Consider the following 20,714-nt stretch of genomic DNA (forward strand, 5'->3'; position numbering starts at 1 on the left):
ACAGGCGGCTGCTTTCTATGACGACGATATTGTAAAGTTGATACAACACTATGACGAAACTCGAAGTTGGAGCGGCGACTATGTAGAGAAGTAGGTGGAAGGTGTACCTAACTGTTGCAAATAAAACGTTTCTGGTTTTCACTGTGGTTTCCATTTCGCGACCGATTGGAACTTACTTTCTGGACAACCCTCGTAAATGGTACATTGGGAAGTACCCTCTGCCACGCACTTGAGAGTAGTTTGGAGAGTTTGGATGTAGATGCATAAGCTGGATAGGAATAATCACTGACATATGCAGTTGGTATTCTGTTAAGGTTTCATTCTTATGGTTCGCAGTTCGATCCCTAATTAATGCTAAGATTTTTCAGTCACATATCGTTTCTTTCACCTCTGCGAGTAGTTCAGTTTGAACTGTGGTTTGGGGTTCACGTTAATCTGTAAGTCCAATTCTAACAAGCCTGATAAATCAGTTTAAAGGATGAGGTAAAGTAAAGGCATGTCGCCTCCAGTATGACCATAAAATACCTTAATAAAGGACTGTGGTGTTCGGACGAACTTTCCGATTGAGAAAATATATTTTTTGAAAAAAAAAAAAAGCTGTTGTTCATGATTTTGGAAGTTGGCAGTGTTAAATCATAAAATACCATTGACATAACTTTTACAAACTCTACGATGAGCGTCCAAGTTTCGTAGGCGATATCAAGAAATAACATAATACAGCGCCAAATATTTTAGAATTGCGCTTGTATAAAGCATGTTTCATCAAGATTTTTTTACAGGATAATGTGCATCTTAGTTTCAGTAAAGAATAGTCCTGTGTTCCTAGAGGAGTTTGCGAGCACTGACTGAAGCTCTATATAGTTTTTTTTCAAATCACCATAGCTGTCTGGTATTTTGTATACAGTGCACATTAGAGCAACAAAAGGAATAACAAAAATAGGTAATTACGCTGCTGTTAAACTGTAGACTATTTACCATATTCATGAGCTTCTCGCCTGCCCACCAGGTTAGCTGGACTCGGGTAGGTGTGCCGGCCCCAGATCGAATCCGCCCGGTGGATTAACGACGAGCCAGCCTGGATGTCGTTTTTAGGCGGTTTTCCACATCCCGCTAGGTGAATGCTGGGCTGGTCCCCCCGTTCCGCCTTAGTTACACGACTCGCAGACATCTGAAAACGTTCGCACTATTTCACGGTTTACATTAGACGCAGACAGCTGGAGTACTCTAATTCTGTCCCGGAGGATTCGGGGTGATGACAGGATGGGTATCCTGCCACACTCTGCAACTATCACCACCAGCTCCATAGTAACAAGGCCGACCCTGCGTTGAAGTGGGACAAAGGCTCCAAGGAAAAGATGATGAGCTTCTCCCCTGGTGTCTCAGTGTTAAGGGTCAGGTACCAGGTTGGTTTTTAAGGCAGTTAGTTGCAGGAGAGTGGTACGGTTTCCATCGACGATCACAATGGCTATTAATTGCAGGAGATCTTAATACAACCTCTATGTTACACGGTCCAGTGACATTAATGTGACCATTGCCTGTTTTCGACGTCAACGTGCAATGAAGAGTCGTAGACGGCAGATGGCAGCACAAATAGTGGAAGATACACAAGGCGATTCAAAGGTAGACATGTTTCACTGGTGTAATGTAATCATCAGAATAAGAATAAAACGTTAAGTAAAGCTTTGTCTGAAATTGCGTTATTTCAGAATTATGCAGTAGAGTAGGGATCAAACGTGCAACATAAGCAACAAAAATCAGTTCTTCTCAGAAAGCAGAGATATGAAGGGATCCGAAATTCAGCACAACTACGTGGTGTATTGTTTACCCCACGTGTTCAAAATGATGTCCATGTATTCGAAGACAGTGGCGTGCTCGATTTCTTACCGCTCTCGTAATATTGCAGGCTCCGTTCATCTCATTCTGGACACTGCACAGCCGTTTCCATTTCGCTGCTGTAGTTGTGCCACATCCTCAGTTGCAGGACTATAGAAGAGCTCCTTGAGACGGCCCCAATGGTAAAAGTCCAGGTTTAAAATCTGGAGATCCGGCGGACCAAGAAACTGGTCCTGCACGAGCTGTCCTCTTATCCGGATAAGCAACTCTGAGACAATCTCTTGCCTCCCGACTGAAATGTTCAGGAGCACTGTCGAAAACGCAACATGAGTCGATATGCAGGCGAACATGACACGCCAAAAGCCTGTACCGGCCCGTGATGTAGTGCCCACCACAAATGACATTACGCATCATAATACGGAAATAAACTGTCCAAATTTTATTTAATATTTTACTCTTACTTTGATTGTACATTACACATACGAAGTGTGTACAGTTAATTTTGACTCATCCTGTATGAAGTGTACCGGGGGAACGCGGGAATCAGCGCAGTCGTGATCGTAATGCGGAAACAGAGCGATCTACCTGACGTGCAAAAGTACAGGACCAATTACTTTTGGGTCAAGAGTGGAAGATTTTTCCGAAACCGGTAAGTTTGATACTGTTCACTGCCGCCGTGGCTAAAGTACACCGTGCGTGCCAAAACGACGCCTTCCAAAACAGGGGCCGACGCAACTGTGGTGGACCATGGGCATAGATGACAGGGATGAACGATGGCTGCAGATATGTGTATGGGCGAATATACACTGCAGGCCATTAAAATTGCTACACCAAGAAGAAATGCAGATAATCGGGTATTCATTGGACAAATATATTATACTAAAACTGACATGTGATTACATTTTCACGCAAATTGGGTGCATAGATCCTGAGAAATCGGTACCCAGAACAAGCACCTCTGGCCGTAATAACGCCCTTGATAGGCCTGGGCATTGAGTCAAACAGAGCTTGGATGGCATGTGCAGGTACAGCTGCCCATGCAGCTTCAACACGATACCACAGTTCATCAAGAGTAGTGACTGGCGTATTGTGACGAGCCAGTTGCTCGGCCACCATTAACCAGACGTTTTCAATTGGTGAGAGAGATCTGGAGAATATGCTGGCCAGGGCAGCAGTCGAACATTTTCCGTATCCAGAAAGGTTAGTACAGGACCTCCAACATGCGGACGTGCATTACCCAGCTGAAATGTAGGGTTTCGCAAGGATCGAATGAAGGGTAAAGCCACGGGTCATAACACATCTGAAATGTAACGTCCACTGTTCAAAGTGCCGTCAGGTGACCGAGACGTGTAACCAATGGCACCCCATACCATCACGCCGGGTGATACGCCAGTATGGCGATGACGAATAGACGCTTCCAATGTGCGTTTACAGCGATGTCGCCAAACACGGATGCGACCATCATGATGCTGTAAACAGAACCTGGATTCATCCGAATAAATGATGTTTTGCCATTCGTGCACCCAAGTGCGTCGTTGAGTACACCATCGCAAGGGCTTCGGTCTGTGATGCAGCATCAAGGGTAACCGCAGCCATGGTCTCCGAGCTGATAGTCTATGCTGCTGCAAACGACGTCGAACTGTTCGTGCAGATGGTTGTTGTCTTGCAAACGTCCCCATCTGTTGACTCAGGGATCGAGACGTGGCTGCACGATCCGTTACAGCCATGCGGGTAAGATGCCTGTCATCTCGACTGCTAGTGGTACGAGGCCGTTGGGATCCAGCACGGCGTTCCGTATTACCCTCCTGAACCCACCAATTCCATATTCTGCTAACAGTCATTGGATCTCGACCAACGCGAGCACCAATGTCGCGATACAATAAACCGCAATCGCGATAGGCTACAATCCGACCTTTATCAAATTCGGAAACGTGATGGTACGCATTTCTCCTTCTTACACGAGGCATGACAAGAACGTTTTACCAGGCAAATGCCGGTCAACTGCTGCTTGTGTATGAGAAATCGGTTGGAAACTTTCCTCATGTCAGCACGTTGTAGGTGTCGCCACCGGCGCCAACCTTGTGTCAATGCTGTGAAAAGCTAATCATTTGCATATCACAGCTTTTTTTTCCTGTCTGTTAAATTTCGCGCCTGTAGCACATCGTGGTGTAGCAGTTTTAATGGCCAGTAGTGTATATGCAACTGTTGGGCAATTTGCCGCCCAGATGAAGCAAGGGGCTACCAACAGTGTCTCCTCAACGACCGTTCAGCGAACGTTGCTGCATATGGTCCTCAGCAACATCCGCCTGGTCCATGCACCGCAACCGGACGTCCACTGAGTGGCGGCAGGTGGCCTTCAAAGACGAATCGCGTTTTACGCTCAATCGGTGTGAAACAGCTGAAAGAAACACCCTGGGACGGGGTGGACGAGCGGTTCTAGGTGCTTCAGTCTGGAACCGCGCCACCGCTACGGTCGCAGGTTCGAATCCTGCCTCGGGCATGGATGTGTGTGATGTCCTCAGGTTAGTTAGGTTTAAGTAGTTTTAAGTTCTAGGGGACTGATGACCTCAGATGTTAAGTCCCATAGTGCTCAGAGCCATTTGAACCATTTGAACCCAGAGCGGTACTGGCTCCGTATCCTCCATAACCTCACTGACTCTCTTCCTGCACGTCTCGGAGCCGCCCACGCGGGAAACGGTGGTTATTCAGGTTTTTGACAAGTGGTCAAATTAATGTGACTTGTCAGTGTAGGATTGTTGTAGAGGTTTTGCTCTCTTCCTTCACTAAACGCACTCTTGGCATTACTTTATAGTACTTTATAGTGACATCCTGACGCTTTTACCCCAATTCATGCGCCAAATGACTGGGAAGAAGCGAAGTTGTTACTGTTCATATGAATTAACTCAAAATGTGTCCCAGTGAAATACAGGGTGTTCAAAAAGTCTATCCGCAGTGCCATATGACTGTTAGCCGCGCGTGCCATATGATTGTTCACCTGCGTGGATTACTTCCCTTCAAGTGGATTATCCCAACATTCCAGTGTTTCGTTTATCTCAGTCAGCGTCAGTAGTATCGTTGGTGTGTGACGTTACGTGTTGACGTGAACATTTAAGTTTAGTTCCTTTGTTCGTTTTTGTCACTATTAAAATGCTAACCATTGAAGAACGTGTGTTTTTAGTCGAACAAATATTCAAAGTTGGCGGTAAATACACAGTTTCAGTTCGTCGAACATTTAATTCAGTTTTCCCGGAGACAACACTCTCGTATGGTTCAAATGGCTCTGAGCACTATGGGACATAACATCTGAGGTCATCAGTGCCCTAGAACTTAGAACTACTTAAACCTAACATACCTAAGGACATCAGACACGTCAGGCAGGATTCGAAACTGCCACCGTACCGGTGGCGCGGTTCCAGATTGAAGCGCCTAGAACCGCTCGGCCACCGCACACTCTCGTATGTGGGGTACTGCAAATCCATTGTGTATTCATGAGGATACACTTCATTCTGTGAAAATAGGACTTTGTATTTCAATTTCTAGACGTCGGATTGTGAGTCCCTTATTTTTCAACGAGACAATAAACGCACAACGATACTGCAGTGATATTCTGTACCCATTCATAGGAGAACTTGTGTTAAGTGAAATACTGAACGATTATTTTCAACATGATGGTGCAACCGAGCATACAGCTCGCGTTTCAATGTCACTGCTTGCTGATATTTTTGGTGATCGCATAATTTCACAGAGACTGGCCTCCACGATCGCCTAACCCAACACCACCTGACTTTCTTCTGGGGTGCAGCGAAAGCAACTGTTTATAAAAACCATCCAAAATCCATCGATGAATTGAAAACTGTAATATCCACTTTCACTGCTTCTGTTACAGAAGAAATGTTACAGCTTGTGTTTGGAAACATGATTAAAGGAATTGAATTGTATATTCAACAACAGGGGGGGGGGGGGGGAATACTTTCAACATTTAATGTGAAAATTTGTAAGTAAAACGAATATTCAATAAATTAATAACTAGTATTTCACTGAGTTTCATTTCCGTATATTCACTGCGGCATACGGAACGCGCGGCTGCAGTCATACGGCACTGCGGAGAGGCTTTCTGAACACCCCATATAATGGGACTTTTGTTGTTCATGTATTATGTTAATGACGTCAAAGCTAATAGTAACTTCAGACTTTCCGCAAACGATCTACTGTCTGAAAAAATGCTATCGAAATATTCAATCAGATCTTGATAAGGTTTCAAAGTAGTGCAAAGACTGGCAATTGTCTTTAAATGCACAGAAACGTAAAATGATGCAAGTCGCAAAACCGAAAACAGACATCATAGTATTATATAAGCAAAACGACAGTGAGTCAGTCAGAATCAGTCAACTCACAAAAGAACCTGAGTAAAAAATTTGTAGGATGTAAAATGGAATGACCGAGCAGGTTCGATCGTAGGTAAGACAGGCTACAAACTTCGGTGCATTGAAAGAATACTGAGGAAATGCAGTCAGTCTGCAAAGAAAGCTACAGCAATCACTTCTGCATTCCAGGTGTGTCCTTCAAAGTGTGTGATTTGTTTGACTCACGAACATATTGAAAAACGTGAAATGCCATACTCTATCCCGCAAAAGTCTACTTATAAAATTCCGAGAACCATGTGAAGTGAAGGATCGAGAGATTTTCTTCGTCCCGCTACGTATCTCTCTCTTAGGGATCGTGAAGACAAGGTAACGCTGACTACAGAACACACAGAGGTATTCAAACAGTTAGTCCTTCCACACTCTGTATGCGATTGGAAGAAACACGAAGATGTAACATGCTAAGTACCCTCTACCACGCACATCACACTGGTTTTCAGAGTACGTGTCTGGATGGATATCTGTATAAAAAGAAATGCTTACGCTACTAAAGGTATATCATTAACATTTTAATATTTCACAGACGATACCTCGCAAATGATAGACGAAGAGACATGTTGTATACGCTTAGATTTCCCAAAGTCTTTCGACACTAGATTACTTTGTCAGCTGATACACAAGCTCGTGGAGTACTGATTGGAACAAAGAAAATTATGATTGACAGCAGCCACTCAATTGCTCTGCTTGATGAATGTCCAATAAAAACCAAGAGAACGCTATAAAGGTGTAAAGGAAGTGTGAAGGAGCTTGTCCGTTCCCAGTATATGTAAACGACCAGGCCATGCGAGCAGCACACGTGGATTGTTTGCATACAATAGAGTTGTGTACTCCGAAATACCAGCCGTGAATAACCGAAGGAAACTGGAAAGACTTAAGAGACAAAATATCCACTGAGTCACAGCGTGCTTTCAATTCTGAAGGAACTGCACGGTTATGAGCATGACTGGGAGGAAATACTAGTTCTTAATCACTGCACTTGGTCTCACTGATTAAATTGCAAACGTAAGTTTGAGACATAAGTTTCATTATTTCGCCTGGGTGTATTGAACTATATTGCCAACAGATCGGTACAAAAATAACATTGTACAGGGTATTACAGAATGACGTCTCAAAAAATTTGGGAGATTGTAGAGCGCAAAAAATTTGGGAGATTGTAGAGCGCGAAGTTTCGAACGCAGGTGATCTTTACCTACAAATTAAGGCTCCTAGGTACATCGATCAGGAAACAAAAGAACTGCATGCTGCCTTTCTGTGGGAAATTGACGGGGCTGTGGCGACACACAGTATGCAACCAGCCTCGCAGGGTCAATTTGACCTCTAGGCGAGCATTTCGAACTAGAATATAGTTATAACTTGTGGCGATTCGCTTATCTGTCGGCCATCTATTATCCACCGATGTAGTTGTTTCGTCCACCGTCCAATCTACCTGAAACCTGAGGGCTTCCACTGTAATAGCTTCAGGTGAAACACAAACGAGGGGCTAAATTATACAAAAATATAATCCCCTGCCGATAAACGATTCTTGCTAATCATTACTAGGCTCTGCTTTCCGTTTATCCTGCCTGATCAGAAGTAGCCGTGTACAAAACTTTGTTATTCTAACCACACGTCAGGAAAAATTCACAATAGTCGAGGAATAATCCACTTGACCAGAATAAATCAAATATAACTCGCGAAGTAATCATTAACTTAGTCATCGTAGTTAAATTCAGCTGAGCATCACTGAAATATCCTCACCGAACACATCACATTTGCCCATCCATCCCAATTAATACTGTCTGTGCTACTGAATCCCGTCCAATAGCAGTTAACAATAACGCCCTTATATTTTCACATGACTAATAAAAGTTTACGCTAACCAACCCATGACTGACTATGAGGTTCAGTAATTACAATCAGAGTTCAATTGACAAGCATTCCAGGCGCTGTCAGAACATTACAGAACAGCTACTAATTTCTTTATGTTTCATATTCATTTTCAGCTGCGGCCGTCGATAATCTTTCTCTTTGTGTTCGCGCCATCCTAGATCAGCACTGGGAACTACCTTAATTGTCATGTTATATGTATTTTATATGTATAGTTATTCAATTTAGGCTCTGAACAGGCATATTTCCAGTGTTACTACTTTCTAGTTTTAATTGCTAACTTCTGGTGCCGTGTAAAATTCATACACAGCATGTTCAATATCTTTGTCAAACGGATACGTGTATCTTTATTTTTTTGTGGCACTACAACAACATTAATCGTCAATGTTGTACTTGTATCACTTCTATGTCATCAATTTATGGATTGTACTATATGTCTCTAATAGGTTTGTTTATAAAAATAAATAATCCGCTACCAGTCACGATTTTTTCTTTATTTTATTATTCGCACGACGCGTTTCGAGAAATAATTCTCATTTTCAAGTGCGTTTTTTATGTGTGTTAATCCATTTCTTTTGATGTTGTCAGTGTGTGTGAGTCTGCTTCATTTTGTTGACTTTTAAGTTTCCTAATGGTCCATTTGTGTAGAGTCTCACACACACTTAACATCTTACACAACTTGTACACTTTACACATCGAAAATATCTTATATAAACAAAACAGTTACAAAGATCTTCTTACATGTAGTTCACAGAGATAACATTATAGGTCTTCCACAGATTATGATATGCTTTTGTACAGAGGTTATTTATCTTAACAATTTGGCTTATGAATTACTTATATTGATTTTACAGTTGTGCTTATTTCTATGTTTTACTATTTTTATTTAAGTATATTATCGAAACATCTGAAGAAATTAACTGATTCACTTTCAAGTTTTTCATTTAATATTTTATCTTCATATTTTCTGTGATGTGAATATATCTCCAGTTCTTCAAGCAAATCCATTTTATGTCCTTTATTTAGTCGGTGGAGTACTTTGACATTTTGCTCTATTTTTCCAATTGGGTGCCCTGTATTATGTATGTGTGTTGCTATTGCTGATGTAGTGTGTTTGTTGTGTGTGTATGCTCTAATGTGCTCTGTGTACCTGGTGTTGATATTTCGGCCTGTTTGTCCTATGTAGAACTTGGAGCATTCCTGGCATGTTATCTGGTATACTCCAGAGTCTGAATATGGATCATGATTACACTTTATATTATGTATTAGTTTTTGGTGTAGTTTATTGGATGTAGAAAACCCAATTTTTACTCTGTGATTTTTGAAAATATTTGCAATTTTCTGTGATACATTTCCTATGTATGGAATGCTAGATATATATTTGTTTTTATCTTTTTCTTCTGTGGTGCAGTTTGTACCTGGGTTTCTCTTCACTTTGTCTAAGATTGTGTCAACCATGGAAGCATTGTAACCATTGGCAACTGCAATCTTCTTCACTGTGTTTATTTCTTGTTGCATATTTTCTTGGTTCAATGGTATTTTTGTTGCCCTATGCAGCATTGACCTGTATGCTGCCTGTTTATGGATATTTGGGTGACATGAGGTTGCAGGGATTGTGGTGTCAGTCATTGTGTTTTTCCTATAAATTTTGAATGTGCATGTGTTGTTGTGTCTTGTAATATTTAGGTCCAGGAAGTTGATACTTTTATTTTGCTCATGTTCCACTGTAAATTTGATTTTCTCATTTAGATTATTGAAATGATTAAGAATGTCTGTGATGTCTTTGGTATCTCCTTTCACTAACAGTAGTGTGTCATCTACATATCTCCTATAAAATTCTATTTTCCTTAGGCAAGGTTCATGGCTGTCAAATAATTTTTGTTCTAAGTGATTTATGTATATGTCAGCTATGGTACCGGATATACATGATCCCATTGCTAGGCCATCTGGTTGCTTATAAATGTTGTCATTAAAGGTAAAGTAGTTGTAACTTAGGGTTAGCTGAAGGAGTTCCATAAATTCGACAATCTCTGTGTATGAAAGTTTCTTGTGTTGCATAAGGTTCTTTTGTATTACTGTTAGAGCTTCTTGTATGGGTATGTTTGAATAAAGGTTGATGATGTCAAGTGATATAAACTGTGCATCTTGGGGGAGCTTTCTGGTTCTTAGTTCTTTGGCTAGAATCATGCTGTTTTTTATGGAATATGTTGTTTCATATGTATAATTTTTCACCAGTATGTTATTCAGTTTTTGTGACAGTTTGTATGCTGGGCTGTTTATAGAGTTGACCACGGGACGTATCGGGTATCCATTTTTGTGTATTTTTGGCTGTGCTCTTAGGCGTGGTGCTTTTGGATTCATACATGTAAGGTATTTCTTTTCAGTTTCTGTCAACAGGAAATGTGTGTTCTTTAGTTGTTCCTTAATTTTACTTTGGAATTGTTTGGTTGGGTCTTTTTCAATGTGCTGAATGTTATTAGCAGCAAAAAATTCATTTGTTTTGTCTATGTATTCTTTTTCTTTCATCACAACTAATGTATTACTTTTGTCTGACTTTACAACTATGGATTGGTTGTTTTTCAGTTTATTATTTATAGATTTTAATGTTTTTGTATCATTTATTGTATATTTAGATCTAAACTTATCTTTATTCATTTCTGTCTCAAGAAGCTTGCTTACTTTGTGACCTATTGCTGCTTTTGTATTTGAATTTAATTTTGCAGCATCTGCTGCACTTTTTGTTGCAGCTATAACCTGTTTCAGTGTATGGTTGTTGAGGTTAGGTTTTACGTTGTATTTTAGTCCTTTTTGGAGTAGATCATTTTCTCTTTGGTTGAACTTTATGTCAGTGTTGTTCACCACTCTACTGTAAAATGTGTGTTTGCTTTTGTCAGTTATCCCAAGGTTGGATCTCTTGTCTTGTTTGGATGTCAAGGCCTGTAGTTTCTTGTTATGTGTGTTGCAAATGGTCAAGTACTCCTTGTCGACTATGTCCTGGATATGCCTGCAAATGCTGTCATAAACTGTAGGCTCCATGTTGTTTGCTGCTTCTATCTGCATGTTGAGTAGCTTTCTGTTTAGTAAGTCCTTTTTCTTATGTAACTGCCTTATTTCGGTTTTCAGCCAGAGTTTTTCTGCTTTGTGTTTTATAAGTTTTGCTATGTTGCTGCTAGAACATATTTTCACTTTTATATATTTCGGAATTATGCCTAGTTGTTGACAGTGCTTGTTGAATCTTATGTGTGCAACTGTTTTTAGTACTTTCATTTTGAGGTTTTTGTATTTATATATAGCTTTCATTGCCTGGCTTGGCACTAATAATCTGATTAGATCCATTATAAATGGTTTGTGAAAGCCTGCGACTGTAGATATAATAGGTTTGTTTATAAAAATAAATAATCCGCTACCAGTCACGATTTTTTCTTTATTTTATTATTCGCACGACGCGTTTCGAGAAATAATTCTCATTTTCAAGTGCGTTTTTTATGTGTGTTAATCCATTTCTTTTGATGTTGTCAGTGTGTGTGAGTCTGCTTCATTTTGTTGACTTTTAAGTTTCCTAATGGTCCATTTGTGTAGAGTCTCACACACACTTAACATCTTACACAATTCCTCGACCGGCCATCGGTTAGTGCAGTCAGTGGTTAGGTATTCAGTCCACTGGTCATGGCTGGCAGCTATACCCCCTTATATCCCACCACTTAGTAGCATATTTTTATTACGTTAAAACATGGAGATTGCCGCATGTCTGTTCTCTTGGCTGCCCATCCATCAACTACCTCATGCAACTGATCCCGCAACATCACGTGGAACGTAGTAACATTATGGCAACACGCGACCCCTGCAAGCTCCAGAAAATGTTGTAGAGGTCTGGGTGTGTCTCGCCTACCAACAAAACTGTCATTAATTTCTGCCATGAATTTTTGCCTTGCATTTATTTGCTCAAATTTTTGAGCAGCGTGAAAGCAGACACACTACAAATTACACAACGGGTTTTTGTCCGAATTTTTGCAGCCAAACGAAGAATTGGAAATGGAAAAATGGTATATCAAACTGACCTTCGTGATGTCCATTTTTCAAAAAAATAATTAATTTCTTTATAATAACCATGGTAATTAACAAAACCTTAATTAGTGATTCGAGGAAAAATTGAAGTATTTCACGAGTAGCTACTGCTAACTGTGTAAATGAAGTGCCAAAAGCTTCATCTCTTCAAGGGCTAGCCATTTTGCACACAAATAGTTACATCGGTGTGGTATTATCTGTCAAAAACGCTTCCTCCCAGACAAGGACATTTCAAGAATGGAAGAAAAAAAATTGGTTCAAATGGCTCTGAGCACTATGGGACTTAACATCTGTGGTCATCAGTCCCCTAGCACTGAGAACTACTTAAACCTAACTAACCTAAGGACATCAAACACATCCATGCCCGAGGCAGGATTCGAATCTGCGACCGTAGCGATCACGCGGTTCCAGACTGAAGCGCCTAGAACCGCACGGCCACACCGGCCGCAATGGAAGACTCTAGGAAAGCAAATGTGTCAATAAGATCACACTTCCCGAACAAAACTTAAAAATGAAATAAAATTTAAAAATCGGTCAAATATTTTTTGGAACGATTTGTCTAAATGTAAGAAATAAAAATAGAGGAACATTTCACGCACCTTTGAATCTGCCGGAAATGAGGTGCGTCGAACGTTTCTGTAATCTACATTATTACTTATTTTTAGACAGATCGGTTCATAAAATATTTTATTGGTATTTTTCAGTTTTCTTTTTTTTTCCCCACAAGGTACACAATTCACACGTTTGCTGTACGGAGAAGACAACTCTTCAGCGATAGCTTTCATAGAGTTAAGCGGCATTTGCAGAGCTTCTGGTTCACCTTGAGTGTCCGCGACTGCCGTGCTCGTAGAACGAACTCAGCAGGCGACATTAGTGCTGGAGCTTCAATTTCCGCCAGGCTTACACGCCTCACAATCGGCCGCAGTCAGCCTTGTCGAGTCGGCACTGAGTCTCGGATATCGCCTCTTACGTAAGCAATTGTTTCTTTTTGCAGGTCACTGTGTCACCTCTCGGCATCAAGAAATGGCAACCCTTGACGAGGTAAGTTTACAAACATGCAACGCCACGAGTCTTGTTAGCAGCACGTCTCCAGGGGAGAGCATAAGCACATCACGTCCAGAGTCACCGGAACACGTACGAATATTAGTAAGCCATGTTGCTTACTTCCTGCTGTAGCGGACTGACTGACGCATGACGCATCGAGATGCTCATTATTTATTTCGCACAACACATATGCGTCTTATTAACAGCGTCAAATGTTCGCTGGAGGATAGCAAATTCAAAAGACCCTAACGATCGCACATTTTACAGTTAATTTTTATTTTTGCTCTGTAAAAATTATTAATATTTATTTTTGTGCTATAAAAATCATTAAACGCATGCTAACGGAAAAAATGCAAATCAATTTACCGTAATGCTACCAGTTAAAGATTTTTTTTTTGTGCCCTGTTTACATAAAGGCAAAACTCAGTTACTTGTCTGTTTACCCCGACATGCTACATTATAATCGCGGTATTCTCAGTGAGCATTTAGACAGATTTTCTCTGAGAATATAATTGATAGAAGCTTCCTGTATTAGGAGTATGTGAATGCTAGGTTATTGCTACAGTTTGTATTATGTTTACATCTTGTTGTATCTTACCTGTAGATTACATTTCGTTTCTCCGTTACTGTCTACCGTCCGCAGCTCGTGGTCGTGCGGTAGCGTTCTCGATTCCCACGCCCGGGTTCCCGGGTTCGATTCCCGGCGCGGTCAGGGATTTTCTCTGCCTCGTGATGACTGGGTGTTGTGTGCTGTCCTTAGATTAGTTAGGTTTAAGTAGTTCTAAGCTCTAGGGGACTGATGACCATAGATGTTAAGTCCCATAGTGCTCAGAGCCATTTTACTGTCTACCCATTTAACTGACAAGTCTATAGCTAATCCACTGACGGAATGGAAAGTGTTACACTTTGAGGTATGAGTCCGATATTTATCAAACTCTGGGGAGACGTTCATCACATAAAGCGCATTTAATTGATTAAACTTTCATTCCATTCCGAATTGATAACAGTCATCATCAGTACGAGATGTGACCTCCAAGCAGACGATCACGCTCTTGTATTCGTTGTCGCCTGGAAGTAAACAGACACAGAATGTATTTTGGGCGGGGGGGGGGGGGGGCGAGCGGGAAGGTTTCTTACCATACCTGAAACACAAGCTGTATCAGTTTTTGGACAAGTGCCTGTTAAAGTATGGAATGAAAATAATGTTATCATCACACACCAGACGTGCTCTGTAAGTGAGAAATCAGGGGACCAGACACATTTGTCACGGATATGTGTGGATTCCTCATGAATTATGTACTGAATTGCAATCCAAGGTCTTGCACTGTCCTGCTAGGATATACTATTTTGTATCTTGATCATGAACGGTGTGACAACAAGGTTTGCCTTCTTACCACATACTGGCGTGTTGTCATATCCAACATCTCCCTGTGCAATGATTTAGGAGTTGGCGAAGTGTATCTCGAAAATCGCTTCTGTCCGTGACTACCGTGCTCCTAGTAGGAGCTCAGCAAACGACAGTAGTGACACTTCCTGGCAGATTAAAACTGTGTGCCGGACCTAGACTCGAACACGGGACCTTTGCCTTTCGCGGGCAAGTGCTCTACCATCTGAGCTACCCAAGCACGACTCACGACCCGTCCTCACAGCTTCTTGCCCGCGAAAGGCAAAGATCCTGAGTTCAAGTCTCGGTCTGGCACACATTTTTAATCTGCTAGGAAGTTTCATATCAGTGCACACTCGGCTGCAGAGTGAAAATCTCATTATGGAAACATCCTTCAGGCTGTGGCTAAGCCATGTCTCCGCAATATCCTATCTTTCAGGAGTGCTAGCTCTGCAAGGTTCGCAGAAGACCTCCTGTGAAGTCGGGAAGGTAGGAGACGAGGTACTGGCAGAATTGAAGCTGTGAGGACGAGTCGTGCTTGGGTAGCTCAGATGGTAGAGCACTTGCCCGCGAAAGGCAAAGGCCCCGATTTCGAGTCTCGGTCCTGCACGCAGTTTTAAACTGCCACGAAGTTTCATATCAGCTCACACTCCACTGCAGAGTGACTATCTCATTCTAAACGGCAGTAGTGCGGGAGCTTCAATTTCCGCCCGCCATTCACTAGGTCGTCTACAGACACACTGGCGTCCATCTGCCAAACAAAAAAGAAGAGACATACCGCTGAACATAATAGAATGCCAAACATTGTCCCATTTTCATAACACACTCCTTACGGGACATCCATAACTGTTGCTAAAAATTTTTATGGTGAATAAATACGGTCCAGTTGTACTTGACTAATAATTTCTTTGGATAAAATCGTACACACGACCCATTGTCAAAATGTAAATCCCATCTTCATGTGCTACAAAAAAACAGGGGAAACTAAGAGGGATGCTTCATAAAATTGGCATTAAAAGGATCCATAAAAATGTGAACATCGGGTCATAAATATTGATTGTGTACGAGAAAGTCGCACCAGTCATCCAAAAATACCCAGAAAATTTGTCAAGTAGCATGCAATGAGGCAATGAAAGCTTCTGTGAGTCCGCCGCATGTCGCGAGAGCCCAGAAAGAGCGGCTGGTAAGACTTTCTCGTACGCAATCAAGGTATAACCTGAAGTTCATGTTTTATAGGCCCTTCTAATGTTAATTGATTCTATGAATCATCCCACTTAGTTTGGTTTTTTGTAGCAACTGAAGATGGGATTTAATTCCTGAAACCCGTGTCGTCTGTATGACTATTTGGATGAAGGATTAATCAGGTACAACTGGAGTGGATTTATCCATCATGAATAATTGTCCCATTTGATTCTGGCTCTGCAACAAGCAAGTCCCTGTCGTTTGTGGTGTGATTCCAGCAGCAACCACGAGGCACCCCTAGGTCTCAACTCAACTTCCAGCAGTATGTCTCTGACTGTTCGTGGTGACACTGTCTGTAACTTCTGCCTAGGCGTCAAATGATGTCAGAGCTACCCAAACAATCCCACCACTTTGTCTAGTTTCTCTGGAGGTACCCATGCGTAGTCTTCTTTCCTTACTGTCCTCCTGGGTCCGTCTAGCCACCACTTTTTCTTCAGTCATTGCATCACAGCCAACTGTATGCGAGATCTGTCTGTATGATGTTCCTACGTCCTTCAGGCCAATGATTCTGCTTTCCTCGTAGTCCATAAGATGGCGATAAGCCGACGGTGCAAGTTCTCTGGGTACACTATGTTGCGATCAGCATTTGCAAAATTTCATTAATTGTAGACACATTTAATAACCATTCTGTAGCAATGACCTTTTTACATGGTAACAATAAGCTCTCATAAACAGAAAATTTTAAGTAACATTTCTTATTAGCATGGAAATACAGTAGGGTCCCTTTGGTAGCTTTCGCTCAAGGTGTCTGTCATGACACTTCCCCTTGGGTGAAAGACATATGTGACTATTCGTGCTGCCCATCATTGTATACCTGATTGCCTTGTCAGTCCTGTTTGGTACGGTTTCCACATACTTGAGCAATATCATATGATGGATAGCATGAGTGTTTAGTCCCCACAAGGGGCTCGCCACTCTTTGGCGGGTCCGTGCTTGGCTACCACGGGGTCCGAGCCTTTGCCGCATTTTTTCCCTTCAGTGCTGCATGTCTATCCTCTTGCTATTCTTTTTCCCCTCCCTTGGGCAACATGTCTCGGGTATTATTGGGAACGTTCTGCATTCTGTCGCTGACGTAAGAACAGTCTCACCTTTGTTTCTCGCTCCCTTTTCCTTTCTTTATTTCACTTCTCCTCTCGTTCCTCCACTTCGGCGTTTGAGGGTCCTCCATTTCCTTCTTTCTCCCTGTGCGCTCCTGAAGGCTGGCCTACGCGTCTGACGCATAACAGGTGATTGGGTAACGTGTAATTCCCAACCCTGGGTCGACAGGTAGGGTTCGCACGTACCCCCTGGTACAGGCCAGGTCCAGGGAGCGATAATTGCCTGGCTGTAACATTCCCAAATTGCCGATTGGCCCCTCTGTCAGGTGTTCGGGAGGTGTGACATGAAGTGTGAACAATCACCTTAGGCGGGTGCACCCCCTTGTAAAGGGGGCCCCCAGTTGGAAGGAGCGCGCATCGCAGACGCTGGCAATCGCGGGGGATTTCCTTGCAATTAGTCAATCATAGTCCCGCTCAACATCTACAAAACGTAAACGTAATGAGGCTAATGATTCAAAGACCCTTTCCACTGCACAACGGTTCCTCGTGGTCTCACATACTCTTCACCACAGTAAATCGGTTTATTATTCAGTAAGGTGTAAATCCAATTGCTGGCCCTGTGAAATCCTGCTCTCGTTTACGGAATGGCGCTTTGCTTTTGGAGACCACTTCTGATTATCAAGCACAACAACTGCTTGCTGCCTCGCTTCTCCACGGTCACCCTATTCGTGTCGAGGCCCATAGGGCATAGAACTTTGCATTCTTACTGTGGTGTAATTTACACCAGGCTGCTCAACGGTCTAACTGAGGCTGAAATCCAATCTTACCTCTCTGATCAGGGTGTCGTTGCCGTCCACTGTGTAATGAAACACTCCTTAGTGCCCACTCGCACTTTCTCACCTTTGATAGCGGTGCATCTGTCCAAGCTCAAAGCACACTACGAAATTATCACAATCCAGCCGTACATTCCGAACCCAATGTGCTGCTACCAGCGTCATCGTTTCAACCACACTTGAATGTCTTGTCGACACCCAGCCAAATGTGTCACCTGTGGTAGGGATGTACACGAGGGGGATTGTCCACCTCCTCCTCCCTGCTGTATCAACTGCAATGGCGGCCATGCCACCTCCTATCGGGATTGTCCAGTGTATATTGACGAGCAGGCTGTTCAAGAGGTCCGGGTAAATGAAAAGGTGCCTTATCCAGTAACTCACAAGTTACTGGCTAGTCGAAAACGCTGCGTTCTCCTGTCTGGTATCTATAGTTCTGTTCTTGTTACCCCTCGCTCCATGAAGGACATGGCCATGCAGACTTGCGACCTCCAATTCAGCTCTGAGGTTGTGAAATCGCCAAATGTCGAGGTAGCATCATCATTCCCCTGTCCATGTGTGCAACAAGCCGTCAAACTCTCGCCTCAAGGGGCGAAGCCACCAGCTACACAACAGGTAGGCCAGAAAGGACAGAAGGAGTACTCCCATGAAGACGTCCTCGGTCCCTCCAGCCAAACAACAGCCAAGTTTTCATCTGACCGGAGAAGCTCGAAGAAGTCCGCCAAAACAAACGGTCTTCTCCTTCGCCACCTCGAAGATCCTCTTCGATGGTGTCACCATGTGATACCTTAGCCTGTCCAGCCTCCGTGTCACTGGTGCGCGCCAACAACCGTTTTTCAGCGTTGGACTCGACAGACCGATTGCACAAGCAAACTGATGCTTCTGTGGACCCCGTGGAGCAGGATCCTCCTGCTTCTGGGCCGTGCAGTTGTGCCTCTAGCTCAGCTGTTACTCAGCAGCTGCCGAGGTGACACCCCTACATCTCTTCCTCCTCATGACTCTCCTCCAATAGAGCGTTCGCTGCCTCCGGCCCCACAAAGAGGATTTACAGATGCTTTTAGCGTTGCAGCGTCCCCTTGTACTCTACCTTCAGGAAACGAAATTGTGCCGTCTCGACCACTTTGAGCTACCACATTTCTTACCGATTTGTTTCGACCTCCCCCCTGAGGACGGCATTACATCTCATGGGGGTGTCACGCTGCTCATATGGGATGACATTCATAGTCATCGCATCTCCCTACCTAAAAATCTTCAAGCTGTTGCAGTTCGCGTTTTCCTTTCCCACCTGTCTTTTTCCCTCTGTACCATATATGTCCCTCCGTCGTTCGCTGTCACCAGGGCAGACTTCCTTCAACTTTCTTGGCAGCTACCTCCCTCATTTTTGCTACTCGGTGACTTTAATACTCATCATCCCCTTTGGGATTCTCCCAGGACCTGTCAGAGAGGTGCCATCTTGGCTGACCTTCTTAACCAACTTTATGCATCTGAACGCCCATCCCTTTTACACGTCTCAACACTACCCACCATCATGGCATCCGTTTGGCCACGGGCGCCTTTTACACCAGCCCAGTTGAGAGTCCGTATGCTGAAGCTACTGAACTACCACTGTCCTATGGCTGTGACTTTCTCCTCAGCAGGTATACATGCCGTTTGTCTGCCATGCGTGGCCACCCCTCTATGCCTCCTTCTTTGATGATGCCTTTGATCGTCAGTATGGGGCTCGTCTCGCTTCTCTGTTACTTCCTGGAGTCCGCTTTCTCCACTTGCTACGGCGGCTTAACTTCACACTACCTGCAACATTCCCGGCGAGTGTGAACCCTTAGCCACCTTTCTTCGTGAAGCGGCCCATGTTAACCTTGGCCTTCATTCGCTTTCTAAGGGCACTACTCCACCGTCGGTCTATCACTTTCAGTTTCACGACCTTCGCGTGGAACTTCGCTATAGTACCTTCGTATACAATGATGGCTTTCGGACTGAGCGTGGGATTCGGTGTGCCTTCGCCACTGGCACCCGTGTCTTTCGATATTGGCTTCCGGTACACTCCTCAGTATTTACAGCCGAGCTCTTCGCCTTGTACCAGGCCACAGAGTACATCCGGCGACACAGCCTTTTCAGTTGTGTCCTCTGCTCATACTCACTCAGTTCCCTTGAAAGTCTATGTGCGCTGTTCACTGTCCATCCCTTAGCGCAGCGGGCCCAGGAACACTGTCACTTGCTCACTCTTGGTGGAGCCTGTGTGATGTTTTTGTGTGTTCCTTGTCATGTCGGTCTGCCAGGAAGCGAGGCTGCTGACGCTGCTGCCAAGGCTGCAGTCCTCGTACCTCAGCCTGCGAGTGCCTACATTACCTCCGATAATCTCTGCGTTGTCGTCTGTCAGGAGGTGGCGTCCCTTTGGCGTCGCCAATGGTCCTCCCTTCACGGGAATAAGCTTCGCCTTATTAAGCCTCTCCCAGTGCCTTGGACGACCTCCTCTCGGCCCTTCCGCCGGGAGGAGACTATTTTAACTCGGCTGTGTATTGGGCACTGCCTTTTAAGCCATCGTCATTTGCTAAGTGGCGCTACTCCAGCACTTTGTACACATTGCACCCAAATTTTTAACTGTCCGCTACTTCCTCATGGAATGCCCTTTTTTTAACCATTTACATTCCAGATTGGGTTTGCCGTCTGATTTATCAGCGTTTTAGGGAATAGCGTGCGGGCTGTCGATCGCGTTTTACTTTTTATCCGTCAAAGCAATATGGCGAAGGTCATTTAATTTTTAGTTTTGGACCTCCGTTTCAGTATGGTGTCTTTTTTAGCCCTTTTTCCAATGTGCCTGTTTTAGCTGTCTTCTATTCTGTCAATTGGGGCTGACGTATAGTCATTTAATTCCTTTCTGTGTTCGTGTTCTATAGTTTTGATTGGGCGCGTATGACACCAGTTGTTTTTTGCGCCCTAAAGCAAAACAAAACGAAACAATGAGTGTTTCGTGACCATAAAGGAGAACTGGTGG

The 20,714-nt window shown here is 43.3% G+C and overlaps 1 protein-coding gene across 1 annotated transcript in view; it reads left to right on the forward strand.

Moving 5' to 3' along the window:
- The window catches only part of LOC126175885 (acyl-CoA-binding protein homolog), a 127,161-nt gene that overhangs the window by 25,794 nt on the left and 80,653 nt on the right, over positions 1–20,714 (forward strand). The window contains exon 2 of the mRNA XM_049922932.1: positions 13,180–13,226. Within this exon, the coding sequence (XP_049778889.1) occupies positions 13,209–13,226 (18 nt within the window). The 5' untranslated portion in view covers positions 13,180–13,208. The remainder of the gene's footprint in view (positions 1–13,179; positions 13,227–20,714) is intronic.

Source organism: Schistocerca cancellata, chromosome 3 (assembly GCF_023864275.1).
Source record: "Schistocerca cancellata isolate TAMUIC-IGC-003103 chromosome 3, iqSchCanc2.1, whole genome shotgun sequence".
NCBI classification, from domain to species: domain Eukaryota; kingdom Metazoa; phylum Arthropoda; class Insecta; order Orthoptera; family Acrididae; genus Schistocerca; species Schistocerca cancellata.